Consider the following 21,135-nt stretch of genomic DNA (forward strand, 5'->3'; position numbering starts at 1 on the left):
TTAAGGAATAAATTCCAATGTTTGAGTTTGAACTCTTTTCTTCCAAGTAAAGTATGCAACATGTGAACATTTGTACTTATCGATAGATAAAAATAAGGATTTAAAAAGATTATAAAATTGTCAAAAAATAAAGATTTGAACAAATCTAATATTTTAAAATTTATAAAAGAACATATGATATATATATATATATATATATATATATATATATATATATATATATATATATATATATATATAAATTGGATAAATATTATATTTTGATGTTTAAAAACCATATATACTTGAGAAAATTACAAAAAATAGTCCCTGTGGTATACCATAATAGACAATTAAGTCAAATTTCAATAAAATGGACAAACTCCGTCCTTGTGATATTTTGATATTATAGAGATCTTCCCTAAGCCATTAAATCTAACTATTACGTCGTTACTTTTTCCAAAAATGACAAGTTTATTATTGCGCAAACATGAAAAATATTATATACGTGAGGACTATTTCTGAAATTCTACTACAACCACCAGCCACCACCATCATCTTCATCCACTGCCACCACCTTCAACTACTGCGACCACCATTTTGTTAGAGGCTTGGTTTTTGTTGGGTTGCAAAGTTCTCCTTAGATGTGGCTTACTCTCTTGTATGTGTAGATGAGTTGAGTTTTTCCTATAAATAGGAAGTGAGCGACTCCCATTATGAAAGACCCATTTTGTAAGTCTTTCCTATAAATAGGAAGTGAGCGACTCCCACTATGAAAGACCCATTTTGTGAGTGTTATTTTAGTGAGAGAAATAAGAAAACCCACTTGAACTCTTACTATTCTAATGAAGCTTAAACATGTTTATTTACTCTTGGTGTTCTTGATGTTTGGATGATTCACTAGATCTTTTAATTTCCGCATATGTCATTATAATTACGGTCGCTACAATTGGTATCAGAGCGGGTGTTCTTGAAATTCTCAAGAGTTGATCCATAATGACTACATAATTTGAGTGAATCTTCATTGTTGTGAGTTCTTCGTGTTTGAGAGAGTTTTTGTTCTAGAAATCGAATTTATTCCTTGATTTGATTCAAAATTTGATTTTCCCTCTCTAGAATAATTATTAGTTTCACTTTCTCTCTCTAGAACTTGGTTCATATTCACTTTCTCTCTTTAGAGATTTCATTCATAATCACTTTCTCTTTCTAGAAATATCCAAGTTCTTGTGATCATAGTGTATTTGTTTTATGATTCTTGGGTTGTGTGATTAAAGATGTCAAATACAAATTCAATAAGAATCAATTTTATGGGTTATTGTTGAAAGACGGTACATGAGAAACTTTGATTTCTTATGGAGGCTTGAAAGATGATCATGAAAGATTGATATTTCAACCTCTTTTGAAGATTGGATGTTTGCTTGAAATCACCATGAATATGTTATCTTGATGTGAAAATCAAAAGGAAGGAAAAGAAAGAGAATTATTCAAAAAGGAATATGTTTCTCTTATTGAAGACCCAAATGATCTTCATGTTCTTAAAATTGTTGAAGTTCAAGAAATGGGAAATCAATGTGATTTTGATGAATATGTGAAAGTTTTTCGTTCAATTGGAGTTCAAACTGAAGAATGATTAAATTCTAGTGAATCTTTTGAAGGAATGGTGCCATATCGAAAGCCTTGAATCCAAGAAGTTCAAATTTATCGAACTCCATAAGATTTGATTCAAACTTGCAAAGTTGAAGTTGTCAAGAATGAAGTTGTTATTGAATTCAAAACTTCAAGATCAAAAAACATGAAAAGGAAGAAGAAGAAGAAGAAGATTAAAAGCAAGAACAACTGGGTTTGTATGCAAACATCTTCAAATGTTGTGATGCAGCCGGAATATATGAAATAAATTTGGGTTCCAAAACAATGATCCTCAAGTGTTGCAATGAATTTGAATTCCAAACCCAAAAGTGTTGATGATTCTTATGAAGATGATGCTAGATCGTTGAAAAATTCGAAGAACGGATTGCACAACATGCATCGTGGATGGTACAATGTGAAGATTAGAGATTTTTTTGTTCCAACAAAAGAACCAAAGATCTTCAATGATTGATTCATGTGTTGCAAACAGAAAAAGAATCATCAAGAAGGCTTCTCAAATTCTCAAATGTTGAGATCGAAGATGAACGATCAAGGTTTCTCTTTAAATAGTAAATTCAAATTCAATCATTTTTTTAATCATGCTTTTTGTTTTTGATTATTGGTCATTTTGACTCATTAGATCTATTTTGTCTAAACCCCATTAATGACCCAATAATTTTTTTTATCAAGCACCAGAATCAAAATCAAATTATCAAAAAAAATATAATCATAGCTTATTTCCAGGGCCGGCTCTATGCTTTACAAAATCAAGCAAGGGCTTAGGGCCCCCAATTTTAAAGGGCCTCCAATTTTAAAACTTATTATGTTAATTATATCTGTATATATACATATTTCCTAGGTTGCAAAGACAAATTGTAGCTTGGCCTAGTGGTAAAAGTGGTGGTTTAGCAAACCAAAGGTCTTAGTTCGAATCTATTTGTTTTCCTAAAGGGCCCTAATTTTTTTATTTTCTTAGAGCCTCTAAAATGGTTGAGCTAGCACAATATACTATCGTGTTACTGAGCCCACATTCCCAATATGTTACTATTCATCAAGTTGTCCAATTCGATGTCTATTCGTTAAGCCCAAATCGAAAATCCATTATTTTCTCTATTTCCTTCTTGAGCATCAAACGTGAATTCGAAAGCCACACAACTTGATAATCAAAAGTATATTGGTTTGAATTCATGAGATTGGAAGCGAAGGTGATTGCTTGAAATCGAAATTCAATTAAAAGTCAAAATTCGACTGATATTAGTTGGATTCGACTGATGTTTGTTGTTGGAGTCAAAATCTGTTTCGATTTCAACTGGTATTACTTGATGTCATTCAAAATCAAACATGTTTGAGTAGATTGGAGTCTAAATCAAGTTCAATTGAACTCCACCGGCGACCGTCGAACTCCACAAATTCGGTTCAGGTTCGATATTCTTCAATTTCGTTCAATTGCATTTTGCTGCTCCTTTTTACCCTGATCTCAATTGAAATCGAAATCATATGAGTTGTTGTAATCGAAATCTTTTGTGATTTTCTTCAATCCTTTACTGCTTTGGATTTACTTCAATCGTTTAGATGTATATGTGAAACTGCAATGTTCATACCAGGAACAATAATCATAGCATACGATTTTATTTTGTAGTATTTACTATATCCTAGGTTATCTCTATATTCAAATAGGTTATCTCAATGTAAAACCGCAATTGCTACTGTTAATAACAGGAACATACAGATTGTGTTCATAACAGTGTAACCATTTCGTCCTCCATTTTTGCTACACATTTGAAAATATGCATATAAATTAAGTAGCGGTTTTTACTGGTTCATTTACAACGGGTTTTTTCTGCTTGATCCAATTGGATCCGGCTTGTTTTCAAAACACTGAAAAGCTATGTCCATTACAATATTACAGTAACTTTAGCACAAACTCCAAATCAAACCAAATTAGCACCAAAAACGTAAAGATGGAACAGAAACAGAAAATCCATTGTAAAATAACCACATATTTGGTTTTGAAACAAAAAATGAAATAATATTTGCTAACAATCTGAGTGATTGACTATATATCATAGGATCAAACAGAATTAATCTTTAACAGTATCTAAATTCGTAGTTTCATCATGAATTTATCATAATTCTATCACTAATTTCGTTGACAGTAGAACACAACAGAATGTAGGTTTCATTGACAAAGTTAATATTTTAAATGTTGTTGAAGCATTAGATATTTTATAAAAGAGTTATTAATTTTAAAAAAATCTTATTTGTAAAAAAATTCTTAGAATTAAATTAAAGATTTTTTTTAATATTATGGATGTAAGTATAATAAAAAAACAACTATTCTTAGTTTTGAAAAAATAAGTCATAATATAAAAGGAAGTCCATTTTGGTAATTTTACACATATAATCATTTTTTTTTGCCAAACACTAAAAATGGCTAATCAACTTATAGCGGTTTGACACTGGATAAGCTAATCCAAACACTTTTTTAAAAACTCTGTTTTGATATTGATATAAGCTAATAAGCTATAAGTTAAAAGGTAATAAGCAATTTTAATAAGCTTAGCTAAACACCCTCATATATCTTTTCAGCTCTTAAAGCATTCATGTGTAAAGCACTATATCTAATGGGATTTGTTCTTGAAACAAACAGGTTCTTCTCAGAACTTCACTATTGTGTAATACTCAAAGAAATGGAAAAGTCAAGGGTAAAAAAGGTAAAAAAAGAAGAGGTTGACAACAATAGTGATTGGAGTTGGTTAATGGACAAGGGTATATCTGGTCCATTCATTTGCATTAGTCTATTTTCAATTCTTGTTCGAGTTTCTGTATCTATGCATCCATATTCTGGAGCTGGTGATTCACCAAAATATGGAGATTTTGAAGCTCAAAGACATTGGATGGAGATCACAACCAATTTACCTGTCAATGAATGGTATCACAACAGCACTTCTAATGATCTTGCTTATTGGGGACTTGATTATCCTCCACTTACTGCTTATCAGAGTTATGTTCATGGGATTTTTCTAAGATTCTTCCATCCAGATTCTGTTTCACTTTACACTTCACGAGGCCATGAATCCTATACTGGGTCAGTTGTTGTTTTTCATCTTTTACACTATTTGAATTTACCAATATTTCAATTATACATATTAGGGGTTGTTTGGTTTGTAGAATGTTTTTGGAAGGATTGAAGGAATGGAATCTGTCACAGGAATTGGAATCGTATTCCATCGTATGTATGTAACAAGGGCTTTTTGGTCTTTTAAATTTCTTCAACCCTTCTCTTGGAATGATGAAATCCATCAAACAAGGGGAATTAAAGGATTTAGACGGAATTGAATTCCATTCATGTGGCAACAAAACAAGCTATGGAATGGAATGGAATCTCTGATTCCAATTCCGTTGGATTCCACTGGTATCTACGAACCAAACACACCCTAACTGAAAAAAACATTACCAACAAATTTCCAACTTCTTTTCTTTTCTATGTTCTTTCTGCAGAAAACTGCTAATGAGGTGGACAGTTTTAACCTCTGATGTCCTCATATTCTTTCCTGCAGTTCTATGGTTTATTATAGTCTATGCAAGCCAATCAAAAGGGTATAAAAGTAACTTACCATGGCATGTTGCAATGATTCTGCTTAACCCATGCCTCATCCTTATTGATCATGGTCATTTTCAGGCATGTATTAGATATTGGTCTAAATACTATAAATATCAACATATATTTCTTTCTATTACAACATTGAACTTCCAATTTTTTTCCTTATTAAGGATGCATTATTGCACTTTGAAAAATCTACCTGATTTTGGCGTTGTACTTTGGGTTTTGATTTTTCTTATTATAGATGTGAAAAATCTTTTTGTATTTAGATGACATTGCTATAATTGGGTAGATAGATTATTTCAATTTTCAAAACAATGCTGTAATTGGAAAGAATGAAAGTAGGATGTTATAATAATTCTTGCATTTAACCCTAAAACTTTCTATTTACATTCTAAAACTTGTAAATTTTTTTTTTTTTTTTTTTTATGATTTCAGTATAACTGCATAAGCTTAGGACTTACCATTGGAGCTGTTGCAGCTTTACTTTGTGACAAAGATCTTGTTGCTTCATTCTTCTTCACTCTTGCTCTCAACCACAAACAGGTTCTTCTTCTTCTTCTTCTTCTTCTTCTTCTTCTAACACCCAACTTTTCCCAATTTACAAAACAGTCCATCTAGTTTCTTTTATTAGATTTTTGCCCCAATTTGTATTTAGGTTTATTACATATACTGACTTATGTTTTGGATGTTTGTGCAGATGAGTGCTTATTTTGCTCCTGCATTTTTCAGCTATTTGTTGGGAAAAAGTTTAAGGTGTAAAAATCCAGTTTTGGAGGTTGTGAAATTGGGCATAGTTGTTATAGGAACATTTGCTCTTATTTGGTGGCCATATATTCACTCCAAAGTTGCAATTTTTGAGGTACATCTATTTTCTTTTTTCTTTTTTTCTTTTTTGAGTTAAATGCAAGAAATAGTAATGTTAATGTTAATGTTAATGTTAATGTACTTCCATTGATTTATTTTTTATAGCTTCCTATTACAAAATTGTACTTAACTGTGCTATAATTCGCTTTAATAAGAAAAAAGTTTAAAGTACAATGATGTGTTAAAAAAAAATGAAAGTAGGATGCTTTAATGCACAAATAAATGCATGTACATTGCTATTTTTTCCCCTTTAAACCTTTTTTCTCATCAAATATTGTCCAAATGAGTAATGTTTAAAAATGATTAATTACATAAAAGGCCCTATATATTGTTTTTTTTTCCGAATTAAAAATCAACTTTTTTATTTCCTAAATTTTCCATTTTTTTTTTGATTTGGCCCTTGCATTTTTCCATTTTTTCCGATTTGGTCCTTACGTTTTTCTGTTTTTTCGGATTAAATCTCAACTGTATATTTTTTTTCTTCTAAAAAAGCCCTTTCATCTTTGTGTAAAACCGGAAAATCTGCTAAAAAGACGAAATTGGAAAAATGTAAGGGCTATTTTAGAAAAAAATAAAAAAATAAAAAAATAAAATAAACTCGAGGTTTAATCCGGAAGAAAACCCAATACATAGGGTCTTTTATGTAAATTAACCCTTTGAAAAATATCAAAGAAAATGGCAACACACTTCTAAACATAGAAAAAAAAAATTAATTGAGTCGAGTTTAAGTCAAAAAGAAACACCACCATACCATATATTTAAAGCTTACATGGTTGACCAAAATGAAATCTGTTAATACAAAAACACAATACCTTATAATAGATTATATAGGAATTTGGCATTTATATCAACTCTAAAAGTTTGAACATTTAACCAAATATTTTGCATACATTGATGAATTTTTAAAATTGTGACATTGAGATATATATCTTATATTTATATATAGGTTGTGTCACGTTTGGCGCCTTTTGAGAGGGGAATATATGAGGACTACGTGGCTAATTTTTGGTGCACAACTTCAGTCCTCATTAAGTGGAAAAAATTATTCACAACACAATCACTGAAGCTGTTAAGTCTTACAATCACTCTTTCTTCATGTCTTCCTTCCATGTTTCTTCAAATAAAGGCACCAAGTAAACGAGGCTTCCTCTATGGACTTCTTAATTCTGCTTTCTCCTTCTATTTCTTCTCATTTCAAGGTATCTATCTCATCATTCCATATTTTGTTTTTTAAGCCAAATACAAATTGCATATTTAAATTTATCAAATATGGATAATATTATAATATATATATATATTTTTTTATTTCAGTACATGAGAAGTCTATTCTTTTGCCACTCTTGCCAGCAAGTCTCTTAGCAGTAGAAGAGCCTTTCCTTTTTCAATGGCTAACACAATTCGCCTTATTCTCCATCTTCCCTCTTTTACTTCGTGATAAATTACTTCTCCCATATATCGCTCTTTATGCCATCTTCATCCTCATTCACTATGGAAAACCTAAACCCAAACCCAACACACAAAAACCTAATTTTTTTCTATCATTTCTGATTGTTTGTCTTCTTCTGTTGTCACTTGTTCTTCACGTAATTTATTTGAAAGTAAACCCACCCAAGAAATACCCTTTCCTCTTTGAAGCCATCATCATGCTTCTTTGCTTCTCTCAGTTTGTTTTCATTGCTGTTTATTCCAATCGAAAGCTATGGATTTTGTCAAGAACGTTGCTAGTCGAAATCGAAAAGAAGAGGATTTGATATTTGTATTTTCCGTTTTAGTTTTTAATTACAATTGACTTTTTGATTATTATTCTAATATATAATCTGTTAAACGTTTACTCAACGACCATTTATTTAACCACATTTATTTCTTGTAATGAGTCACATATGATTATGATTTTGTTGGCATACAGAAGTAGTGCAACAAAGGATATCGATATTAAGAATGCATGTTTGAATTCACAACCATGTTACAATGATCGTCCTTAAGATAAGAGAAACGAGTATGAGTTTGTAATGATCTAGTGGAAGTGTTGGAGGATCAATCAAATCAATTGTAGAGGTGTCATTTGTCACCATGTTATCATTTTGACATAAAGGGGTATAATCATCTCCAAAATAGAAAGTGGCTGAACATAAGTCTGATTATTCTTAAAATTAAGATGGTGGATTACGAGCTTATCCCTTTTAATTAAGATGTAACATTCTTGGATGTGGATGAAAGGTTTTGAAGAGATTGTTATTGATTCTCAAACTGAAAATAGAGAAGTTGGAAAACAAAATGAATGTCTTCAAAGATAAAATTAAAGCTTTAAAATCCAACTACGCATGAAAATTTCATCCGATTCGGTGGGGAATCTGTTTGACTCACCCCAATCAGGGATAAGTATTCCCTACAAAAACAAGTATCAGGTATATCAAATTATGTTCCAAATTCCAAGAGTCTGTCAGTTGTCACTTCGTTCAACGGTCTGTATATCAAATCGTCACTTCTCATTTTCTTGTTTGTTAAACATTATGATTGATATAAAAACAATTTTAAACATTATGATTGATATAAAAACAATTTGATTATGGCCTTTGGGTTTGATCGCTTATTAAGCTTGAAATAATTTTTTTTTTGTGCAAGTTGAATTTATTATGTTGATAGATTGGGGATGGATCAAAGAAAAACCCAAAATCTAAATAGGAGGCATTCGATTCTTCACATTCTTCACATCCGTTGGTGATGGGGATCGGGACATGGATTGTCAACCCCTGCCCATCCCCGCCCCATTTCCATCCTTAAATCCAACATTAAAGTTTGGAATTCAGATTTGAGAAGTAAAAAAACAAGATTTGAAAGATGACATCGAAGAAGATTAGTGAAATCACTAGTAAAATTGACACGTCTATTGCTAATGGAAGAGGAGATTAATGATTATATTGTTTTACCAAACCTTTAGCGTATATGGAACACTTGGAAGCATGAGATTTGACATAAAAACCCAAAAAAAAAAATAAAAATAAAATGTGATATAGAAGTGGAGGAAAATTCAAAGTTTATAACGAGATGATTAACAAAAAATGTTGTTAGTTGTTTATTTGAGGTCTCTTGGTCGACAATGAACGAAATATGAATCTGGTTCAAGTGAATAATATGGTTTTGTACTTTTAAGACAATTTTTTTTGGCTTGGAATCAAGGTGTTAGTTTCAGACCAATCTCTTATGTTCACTCTATTTTTTACTCCACAACAAATTAAAGATGGAATGTGGTAATGACAAGGCTTTGGTCCAGCGGTTTTTATTTATTTATTTTTAAATGTTGTTAGGTAGTATTAGAGCAGTCGTGGAAATGGCATGTTAGATTTTTTTTTTTTGACACAAATCATATTCCGACTACATGTAATGTTTCATTTTACTCTCATCCCCAAAGTCTCGATTCCTTTGTTTGTTATCAACTTGAGGGGATTGTACACAATTACTTCTAAGATTTTAGCTAATAGATTGGCGAAATCGGTGGGTAGCAGGGTGAGTATTGAGAAATCTTCGTTTGTTAAAGGTTGCTATATATTTTTTTTATGATCCTTTAATGGTTAATAAAGTGACTTATTGATACAAAGCGAAGATTTTTTTTAATGGTTTTCAAGTCCGACTTCGAAAAAGCTTATGATACATTAAGTTAAAAATATTTGGATTTTTGGGTTCTATCATAAATGGAAGAATTGGATCAAAGTGTGCCTTTTTTCTTCTCTCGCTTCCATGCTAATTAATGGAAGTCCTACCTTTGAGTTTAAGTTAGGAAGAGACTTATGGCATGGTAATCCACTTTTATCTATTCTTTTTATTTTGGATAAGGAAGGTCTTCATATTATTATTGAAAATGCTTTGACAAATAGGATTTTTTACAATGCTCATGTTCGTATCCATAAATTTCAGATTTATCACTTCTTTTATGCATATAACATTCTCTTTGTTGGTGAATTCTCTTTGTCGTGTCTTTTTTTTCACTAACACGAAAACGAACCAATTAAAAAACGACAACACGAAACGACACAACAAAGATAATATTACATATATATTATTTTATTTAATTCATATTTAATCATATATAACACGATAAAAACGACAAACACGAAAAACACGATAAACATATGCTCAATTGTGTCAGTTTCGTGTGGATTTGTAAACACGAACACGGCAGCGTGTTTTTTAAACTTGACACGAACACGACACGAAAACAAATTCAAAATTTTATTTCGTCCCGATTTCGTTTCGTTTCGTGTATTTTTGTCGTGTCGTGTCATAAATTGACACCCCTACAAAACACTTGGTGTTTGTTCTAAAATTATCATACTGATTAAATAACTTCATGAAGAAAAATATTATGTTGCATTCTTTATTTATGAAAAAGTGGACAATGGATCTTCTACTGGACTAGGAAGGATGTGTGGACAGGAGAAAGGCGACTTAGGAATGAATTTCATAGACTTTATGTTTTTGAGATTGAGATTGTTTGATTATGGATCATTTGTAAATGGTGTTTGGGTTTAGGATCTAATGCATGAAATGAGCCCGACTCTTTGTATATACATAACATGTTCGTAACATTTAAAAAGATAAATTTTTATTTTAAGTTTTCTTATAAACCCCATCTTTTAAAAAAAATTGAGCAAGACTTAGATACATTTTTTTATAATACAAGCTGATTTATGTTTATTTTGTTTATAAAATGTGGCTGACCTTATAAACAAACTAGTTGAACGATCGCCTTGTACAGAATTCAATACTCTAATTAAAATACTAATAAATATGTATTATTAGGTATAAATCCGCATATTACACGGTTGACAAATTAAACTAATACGCATTAAAAACAAAATTTAAAATCATTAATCCACATAAAAAAAACACGTAATATAACGGCCGATTAAATAGTATTACAAAAATCGGTTTTAGTTTAATATCCAAAAAATTACTTGAAAACATAACTTATTTATTTTTTAACTTTTTACTACATACACTTTAATATATTATATTTTATTTTTTTATGTGATCATCAAAATAGTTTTAGTATAGTATCGAATGGTTTTGACTAATTATATATAATGTGTATTTGGTTGGTTTCAAATCTTTTTCAAACTAAAACTTAATAACCATATATTGATATCAACTATTTATAGTTTATTTGCTTGTTACAAAAAATAAAAAGTGAAAGAAATAAAAAGTTATACTCACAGTTAAAATAAAAATTTGGTTTTAAAATGTATACTCATAATTGTCTTTAACTCAAAAAATTGCTTTTGTAATTGACAATTTGATATAATTATCCGTCGTACATATCCTAATTATGATTATTTTTGAAAACATGATATTTGGGCAGACTAACAACTAAGTACAATGTTTATCCGTATAGTTTTGATCAATGTTACTTCTAGGTATTATGTTACCCTAGGAAATTGGTCACCATAACATCTAGGTAAAATCTTTTCCTATACTATAGGGCATCATAAGTCTCAGGTATAATGTCATAGTTTACATATCAACATGGTATCTATATTATCCTAATTTTTTTATGCATTTATATAAACTACTAATATATAAAAATATATTTTGATAAAGCAGCTTGATAAGCATGTATTCCACCCCCTCCCCCCGCCCCTTAAAAACCTTTAAAACAGTAAAATGGGGCCATGAAATCACCCTTGATGCGTGAAACCGCTGATGTAGGGTTAAATCGGGTTCGAGACTCCGAGAAATGCCTAGCGTAGAAGATATTTCGAGATTGTGTTAGAGAGATAATGATGGTTTCAGGGATGCAGAATGGGTTGCAATCCCAACTATTTATAGGCAAGATTTTGGGATGCTCGCGGTGGAGGATTTGTGCTCGTCGTGCATGATCATCGTGGCTCCATCCAGAAGTCTTCACATGTCACATCCCCTATTGCCCACGTCACTCACAATCTATTTGAATCCGGTGTCAGTTGTGTGACGGCTGTAGGCGTACACAAAATGATTTTCTAAAAATCTTATCTCTTTCATGCGAGCTCCAATTTAAGCCCTCTTTATACCACTGTGACGATCTCAAAGAGTACTACAACTTTCCTTTAGGCCGGTTTAGCTAGTTTTGACTTCTAGTTTTATGTCTAACGGGGGTAAAAATAAATGATTTTATTAAAATTATACCTCTTTCGTACGGATCCTGTTTTCAACATTCTTTTTTGTAAAGTTTATAGCTCAAGGAGTACTACAAATCTCCTTTTGTCGACACTAGCTAAAACTCAACCAATCTCTTAATCTAGTTTTGATGTAATTAACTTTAACTACACACTTGATTGTTACTTTTTGTTAAATTCACAACTCCTCCAGTCGGAGTCGGATTTTTATGAATTTTATATCCTTGAGATCACATCGATGGGCACTTTCTAACTATGTTAATCATTTTAAAAGATGACACGGCTTTTTGAACGTTAATTTTTGAGCCTATCAGTCGATTTTAACTCTAAATGTAACAACATATTTGATTATTACAAATCTAAGCTATTACATTTATCTTTTACTACTCTTTCCTATTGGTGGTCTGTGATGAAATTTTTCTTAGTTGTCATAATTAAGACTAAGTCTCCAACTTTCAGATATGCATTAAAATGACAAAAAAATGCTAACACAACTTGCATGGCTTAAAGAACAAACAACAAAGCATAACTTTCTAAGTCCCAAGTCTAGATCCACTGGAAAGAAACTCCAAAGATATTTAGTAATGATAAAGTCACAAGCTTTATCTAGAGTTATTCCTTGAACTCCAACCAAAACCACAAAAAGGGACTTAAAGACCATAATATGCAAGATCTAGCAAGATTGAATCATAAAGTTGGGAGCTTGATGATTTACACAAGATGGACAAGAAGCTAGATCTCTTCCAGAAACACTCACACAAGCTCTAAGCATGGTGAACTTCCATATACACTCCTAAAATGGCACCCACAAGAAGCAAAAAAAGGAGGAGAGGGGGAATTGAGGCTAGGATTTTTAGGGAACGTTTAAGGAGGGTGGAGGTGGAGTATGGGGATGGTATCAAGGAGTTAGAGTCCCTAAGTAGGGCTCAAAACCTTAGATTTATGGATTTGGTCTGCAGCGATTACGCACCGTGTAGCATAATCTATGCCATGCATAGATCATTAATCATGTGTTTAGAATTTAGCACCTACTCCTGCGTAGCTTTTCTACGACCATAATGTCTTCATTTAAACTTCGTTTTCGGCAATCTTTATATCCACAGAAAGGTATTGATGAGCCCCACAACTCAATATAGTAACCTTGACTAAAAACATGTCGAACTAAAATCCTTAATTTATGCAAGAAGCCCGAAATATTACTTTTCCCATTTTACCCCTTTAGCATCCAAAGAATAATTTAGGATTTAAATCACTAATCCCACCTCATCCGCATCCAATAGATTCTAAACTCTATTCCCTTGAAGTCCAAGGTCTTCACATGATCGAATTATGGTCCAAAATCCCTAAATAGGAAACTTCTCGAAATAGCATGTTACATCATTCTTAGGGTGTGGTATGTGGAATCTAGACTAACGATATTTCGGTCTCATGAAGTTTTTTATTTGGACTGGTTTGTAGTTATAGTTGCAAGAGCTTTCTGGGTTGAGTGGTCTTCGTTATAAGTTGAGTCTTCAATTGGGGAAGAGTGATGTAGTTGTTGCAAGCAAGCACTTTCAAGTGATTGGTTATTCGCTGAACTTGGTGGGGTTTCTAATGGTCTCTAAAGTTCTCTTTTTAGATGCCTTGACTTTTGAAGGAATTTGGAGGGTGTCTTAAGAGTAAGTGGTAAGGACAGATTTCGAGGATGAAATGTAATTCAAGTCGGGTAGAGTTGTAATATCTTAAATTGCTTAGATAAGTTATCATAGGAATTTAGTGGCCATGATGTAGAAGAGGTGTCCCCACGACATGGCATGGTAAAGAATGTCCGAAGGTTAATTTAGGTCGCCATAACGTGGCAGCCGTCTGAAGACAAAAACCCTAATTTCTGGGTCTTAAGCCTTATTTAAGGAATAAGTGAGATATAATTTGCTCATCCTCAAACTCCAACACTCTATTTTCAAACCCTAATCAGATCTAGCCTCCTTGGTCTTATTTTTTTTTTGAAGAAACATGTGGTGTTTTGACCTCTTGAATGGGAAGGAAACTCTTTTGGTGTGTTGGTTCACCTTGTAAGAATCACCATCATCTTGTAATATATCTTATGGAACTTTGTAATTGTTCAAGTGTCACACCCCAAAACCGGAACGACGGAAACGTTCTGGGGAGGATGACGTCATGTCAAGTATCACAACATATGCAGTATAGTAATCAAAGTACAACAACCATTGCATTAATAGTAATAATTTTACATAGTTTACATTTCATAGCAACATCAAAGTAATGCAAGGAATAATATAGATGCAACTCGGTACTAGGCTGTCTTCACAAAAGCTCCCGGGATGTACCTGTTTATCGCTGACCTGAGAATACAAGTTATTTTGAAAGTGAGTATAAGCATTTTTATAATGCTGGTGAGTCCATAAGTATTTAGTGTCATTTGTATAAATACGCGCTTTTTTTCAAAATAACTTTATGAAAGATAGTAGTTTAGAATCTACGGTGTATTAGCGTCCTTTCTAGAAAATCCTATATTTTCTAAATAAAAGCAGTCTTCTACCAAGACTCGACAAACTTATGTTTTAAGGAGAAATTTTCCCCAAAATACTATTATTATCAAAATACGGTATTGACTTTAAAGAAAATATGAGAATATCACGAGTAAAAATACTAGGGGAAAAATAACATATGCCTCAGCAGTAATATTGTTGACTAAGGCAAAAGAAATCATAGACTACAGGAGAGTATCGAATGAATGATACGCCTGGCTCAGTCTAACAAAAGGAAGCACAGACTCCAGACAGTATCGAATGAATGACACAACTAGCAAAGTCTAAAACAAGGAAATACAGACTCCAGACAGTATCGAATGAACGACACAGCTAGCAAAGTCTAAAACATGGAATTACAGACTCCAGACAGTATCGAATGAACGACACAGCTAGTAAAGTCTAAAACATCCGGTAATCCTAAGTGGGTTGTTTCAAAAATACCGTGTTACCTTAAGGCCATGAATTATAAGGTAGACATAGAGATACTCGTAACCATACTGATTGACACTAGGGTACTTGACGCCCTGCAAGCGTCGGAATAAATGTGACATTTGTCACCCCTTGGCTTGGTAGGCCGGGGATTGTAGCTAGCAGTCAGGGTGCGGAAGTGTCAGTCCCGTATAGATCTATACACACAATGCCCGCTCTCCCTCCAGGAGACTCTGGTTACCAACTTGACGACGGGGAGATCCGTGTCTTGAAGATGCATCTCGTATTTTGAATTCTGTTGTAAGTACTGGAATAACAATATATAATCGCGAATGAACTGACCCCTTTGGAATTCTCTGGACTAGAAAGAGTGATTAGAATCTCCTAACTATTCCTATAATAGTTACTAGTGTCTCTGATCTATGAATGATGAATGGAAGGATGCCCTTGCTACCCAAGGGAAATAAACTGGTCGATGGAAACCTTTATGTCCATATATGTATACATGATATATAACTAATGTTTAAACGACCTTCAGACAGATAACCGATACCCACCAGACCACATCCCAACGAGGAAAAGGAAATAGGGCGAACTAGCCTTCCTAAGTCCTTTAAACATTATTTATATAACTATACAAAAATCGGCATGCATTTAACGAAGTAAATGCATAGAAGGAAAAATTTGACGAAACCTTTGGAAAACTTTCATACATAAGAAATTTACGACTTGGTGTCATTTTGTAAAACAAGTTTTGAAAATCTTTGGAATCCTTTGAAAAAACCATTCATAAATAGCTTTGAAAGTGATTTTTAATAAACAGTTTAAGTGAAGAAAACCTTTGGAAAACCTTTAACAAGAAATTACGACTTGATGTCTCTTTAGTAACCAAGCTTGAAAAACCTTTGGAAAACCTTTCGAATACTTATGATAATCTAGACGAGAAATTTATACTTTAGCAAGAGTTGAAAGCGAGATTGGAACATCTTAAGCTGGATAAAACAGTTAACATGCAAAAATCTATTTTGCTATACAGTTATTAATCACATGTGATTTATCTAATAACTGTACAGTTCAACTTGCATTCCTCCCTATAAAAGCAGTCAAAATCATTTAAAAGGTTAATTAAGGGGTATGAACTCACCTGCTGCGGGTGGATCGGACGGAGGTGTCGGTTGAGTGCTCGGTGTCAAGTAAAGACTTGAACACAACTTAATGACCTAGTAACATATGAAGACATATGTTTACATTTAATTAGTGACTATAACACTAATTAAACACGTATAAGCATCCTAATGTGCGGAAAAACACTTTGGTCAAGTGCTAGGAGGCTATTGGGTTACAATAAGGAAGTGTATGGCCTAGTTAGGGAGTTTACTCTTCAAGAGTAAACTCTTTATGGAGATTTCGGCCCTAAGACCATATCCCCATGAGTTTACGGCCGTAAACTCATGGGTGGTGTGTTTTTGGATGCTACAAGGTCTTACAACACTTGTGGAATTAGGCTAGGTTCAATTCTAGGGTATAGGAAGGGGTTAAGGCTCCAAATGAACCATTTAAGGGAGTTCACGGCTGTAAGCATAGAGTTTACGGCCGTAAACTCTCACTTGGTACTTCAATTCATGATTTAAGGTCTTAAATGAAAGAATATAAGGTTCTATGCATTATTCTAAGTCAAAGGGGGAAGTTAGGGCATCATTTGGCCTCCTTCAGGGAGTTTACGACACATGGACCAATCCTTGGGGGGTTTACAGCCGTAAACTCCTAAGTCCATAGTTTCCTTGATGTTTAAGGGTCCTACTTCGATGGTGGTTGATTCTAGACATTTACTCAAGCCTTAGGAGGTGTTTAAGGGAAAATTTAACACCTTAAATGGTGTTCACGGCCCAAGAAGAGGGGTTTACGGTCCAAGAGTGTTCTTGGGCCGTAAACTCATGTTTACTCTTCAAAAGACAAGGTTTTGGTGTTCTAAGCTCATAGATGCAAGTCCACAAGTCATATCTATGCCCTAGGAGTGATTTAGAAGGGTTTTGGGGCTTCAAAACCCCACTTATGGGTGTTTGCGGTCCAAGAGTGTTCTTGGGCCGTAAACACAAGATTTTGCCACTTTTGGATGTCTTAAACACGAATTTGCATGTTAAATGGGCTAAACAACAAGTTAGGATAGATCACTTACTAGTTTGGAGCTTGAAAGAGGCGTTTTTAGATCAAAATCGGCTTTGTAGAGAGAGGGTGCTAAGAGTGGGAAAGGCTTCAAAGTGACAAATCAATCCCTTATATAAGGGTTGTGTTTGTGGCCCGGTGGAAATCTACCTGATACTGACGTTAAACGGGGCTTATGGTCATACCCGATTTAAATGGTCGTAATTTGACTTGATTGTAACTAAAACTTTTCAAGGGAATATTAAGGGTGTTTCACGTGTTTCTAATTTGTTCCGACTCTTATGCAGGCATAATAAAGTCCCAATTTAATTAACCTAATCCAAAAGGTTAACGAACAATTTAATAAAGTGAGTTTTATTAACGGAAGAAGATGTTAAAATGACGGGATAAATTTTAGGTTGTCACATCAAGATCAAAACTTTAGATTGCATTCTTATTGAGCTTGGATTTTTTCCCTTATTCTTCATGTTAAGGAAGTTGGAATGGATGGATTCCATAAAGTTGGAAAATTTATGGATCCTTTAGGTCATTTTGGTGACATGTGCTCCAAATCTTGGATTCCTTGGAGTATTTAGACTCATGCACAAGTTTGAGCTCTTTCCTTGCATGGTTTCGACCTGTTTTGGATGAGACATACATGTCTATAAAGCACTGATTTTTATGATGCATTTGGAGTATAATAGTATTTTAAAAGTTTGGTTGTGTGACTTTGGTGATTAATAGCTTAATGGATGGCTCATGACATGAGAGGTTACTAAGGACTTAGGTTTAGGGATCTTGCCTTATTAGGGTGTCTTAATGGATAAAGTTGGAATGTAACAACGTAAATTTTCAAAACAAATTTTCATTTTCAAAACATTCATTTACTCACAAAATAACACCAAACATATTGTATCAAATGTATTTTTCACAAAAACATCTCCCCAGAATCCAAAACATAAACTCCTCAAGTGTGTACGGATCATGCCGGCGCCTTCCCGCGCTCATCACTGGTACCTGAAACACATCACACAACAACTGTAAGCATAAATGCTTAGTGAGTTCCCCAAAATACCGCATACAACACATACGCCACTCAAGGCTATAATACGACCCTCCGGTCGATGTGTCTCAGCGGGACCCTCCAGTCCCGTAGCTCGTTGGACCCTCTGGTCCGGTCATAGCTCGTTGGGCCCTCCGGCCCGGTCTGTATCGTTGGACCTTTCGGTCTGGTCTATAACAACATACAACATACACATAACACATATCACATAATCTCATACATAACACATAAGACCCTCTGGTCTACACAATATACCACTCTAGGTAATGTATAGTGAGAAGACTCACCTTGATGTCTCGGTAAATATCTGACTCGGAATAAATGTGATCTAGCCTCCACCTAATCACACAAAGTAATACACTCATAAATACAACTGTACTCAACCCTAAAAGTCAACAAGGTCAACGATCAACTTTGAACGGACTCGGCGAGTGCACTAGGGCGACTTGGCGAGTCTACTCGTGTCCACTGACTCTCTTAGATCCTCTCTTGACACGCCGAGTACCTCCCTGACTCGACGAGTTCCACCTAGCATGAATCGCGGGGCCACCACGACTAAACTCGCCAAGTCTCAAGAACAACTCGGCGAGTTCCGGCTTGAACCCAGTCCCCCTGACTCACCCCGACTCACTGAGACGTTCCCTCAACTCGACAAGTCCACTCACTGAGTGATTACGGGCAAACTTCATACTACTCGCCAAGTCTGTTCTTTAGACTCGGCGAGTTCATGCCATGCATAAACTCAAAACCACTTCTGAGGTCAGATCTGTTCCATCCAATCATAGATCTGCCCCCCCTCCCCCCAAGCATGATAATCATGTAAAGTCCAAACCTTGATGCTCAAACAACCTCTATTTGCTCCTATATGATGTTTTAGCCCCATTTTTCATAATCCATGGTCAAAACTCCCATGAATCCTCAAAAAGCTTGAGGAATAAAGTTTCTCTGGACCTCTATGGATCCCATCCCAAGCCTCATCACAATTAGGGACGAAATGGACATCAAATCTAACCAACAAAGAGGTCAAGAAACCTTAAACCTCCATGTTTATCATAACAACAGAAAGGGAGCCAAAATATTACCTCCAAATTGATGCTCTGAGCTCCAAATTCGAAGAATGTCCACCTCCCTTGCTTCCTCTTAGCTAGAACCTCCTTTGGCTTGCCAAACAATGCTTCAAAGGTTAACAATGGCCTCCTCTCTCTCCCAAAACGCTCAAGATCACTTTAGGGTTTCTCTCTGGGGTTGGTGGCCGCAAATGAAGGCCATAAGCCCCTTTAAATAGGTCTCAAACCCTGGAAATTAGGGTTTCATTAAACAGCGTGGACTCGTCGAGTCCAGACGCGAACCCACATGCAAAAACCGCGATCCTACTCGGCGAGTTTAGACTCCAACTCGCCGAGTCTCCTCACAACACCCAAAAATAAAAGAATAAAAATAATACCTGGGAATCCGGATGTTACATGGAAACTTTATACATCCTAGAACTTAGGAAGAATCAGATATAGGCTGTGGAGTCCTTAGTTTAGATAGAAAATATCTTAATGCATTAATTTGCTAAGTTATGGTCAACGTGACATCTTGGCATCTACAACGTGGAGACTAAAGAAAACCCAAATGTTTTGTATGTTGTGTGCCACAACGTGGCCAATAGCAGGTCACGACATGGTAACTCCTTAAAGTTGGAATTTGGATCATTTGCCTTTGACCATTGACCCATTGACTTTTTGACTTGGTAGACTTTTGGTAAATTTGCCAGTTTGGGTTGGTGGACTAAAGGTTTACCTTGTGTGGTTTATTAGGTGGTGTTTAACACATGTTTTGCCTTCAAGATCCTGATAGCTTGTATGACGCGTCTGAGTTAAGTGTTTTCACTATATTGTAAGATGCAAGACTGTCTTTGTGACTCTTGCATGTATGAATGGGTTGGGCCCGATTATGTAGGTTGGGCTTGAGTCTGTGGGTGGGGCCCTATTGCAAGGGTTTGGCTCAGATGAATCGATTATAGGCTCGAATGCATGTATGATAGGTTGGGTCCGTTACTTGTATGATAAGTGGTATTTTTGGGGAACTCACTAAGCTTTGTGCTTACGGTTTTGCGTTTACATGCTTCAGGTACTTCCTTTCGAAAGGGAAGAGCTCGACTTGATTGCACTGCATCCACTTGGAGTTTTATTCCACACTTTCTATGTTGATTCCACTCCAATGTTGAGAATATTATATGTTTTGATTAGCTTTTGGAAAACATGATATATTTTTTGATGGTTTTAAAAAATGAAAATTTTACTTGATGTTTTGGGACGTTACATGTTGCCTTTCCTGTTGTGAAACTTCATTTTTCCTTTTAAAACTTCAGAAGTAGTTGTTGTGAAACTTAAGAAATGATTTTGGAGAGACTTCATGCTTTCTTTTGTTTACTTTTGTGTCTTCCTTGTGGCTTGAATGAAACTCATGCTTCATCTTCCACTTTTCAATTGATGTTTATTGGAGATGAACTTTGGAGCTTTGTTGACATCAAATTTTCTACCTTTAATTTTGAGCTTTAAACTTCTCCAATGTCTCATTTTGAGTGTATTCTTAGAATTGTTTTGAAATTGAAAACGAAACAAGATCTAACTTAGGTGATTAAAAGATAAAAGTTGTTAGAATCAACATCCTGGATTGAACTCGATTAGATAATAGATCTGCTAGTGTTGTTACGAACATGGTGAAGTGGCTTTACTCTTGTTCGGAGAAGATGAAATA

General features: G+C 34.2%; 1 protein-coding gene across 2 annotated transcripts; it reads left to right on the forward strand.

The window, feature by feature from the left end:
- Positions 1–2,689: 2,689 nt before the first annotated feature.
- On the forward strand, positions 2,690–7,946 carry LOC111917918 (probable dolichyl pyrophosphate Man9GlcNAc2 alpha-1,3-glucosyltransferase). Of its 2 annotated transcripts, XM_023913557.3 has the most exons (8): positions 2,690–3,025; positions 4,256–4,693; positions 4,777–4,841; positions 5,166–5,287; positions 5,648–5,755; positions 5,910–6,071; positions 7,023–7,275; positions 7,388–7,946. In XM_023913557.3, the coding sequence occupies exons 2-8, from the start codon at positions 4,296–4,298 to the stop codon at positions 7,825–7,827; spliced, it is 1,548 nt and encodes a 515-aa protein (XP_023769325.1). In that variant the 5' UTR covers positions 2,690–3,025; positions 4,256–4,295; the 3' UTR covers positions 7,828–7,946. The 2 variants fall into 2 exon arrangements, with proteins under 2 accessions (XP_023769325.1, XP_023769326.1); XM_023913558.3 differs by lacking the exon at positions 4,777–4,841 and having other exon boundaries at positions 2,693–3,025; positions 5,107–5,287.
- Positions 7,947–21,135: the final 13,189 nt, after the last annotated feature.

Source organism: Lactuca sativa, chromosome 4 (genome assembly GCF_002870075.4).
Source record: "Lactuca sativa cultivar Salinas chromosome 4, Lsat_Salinas_v11, whole genome shotgun sequence".
NCBI classification, from domain to species: domain Eukaryota; kingdom Viridiplantae; phylum Streptophyta; class Magnoliopsida; order Asterales; family Asteraceae; genus Lactuca; species Lactuca sativa.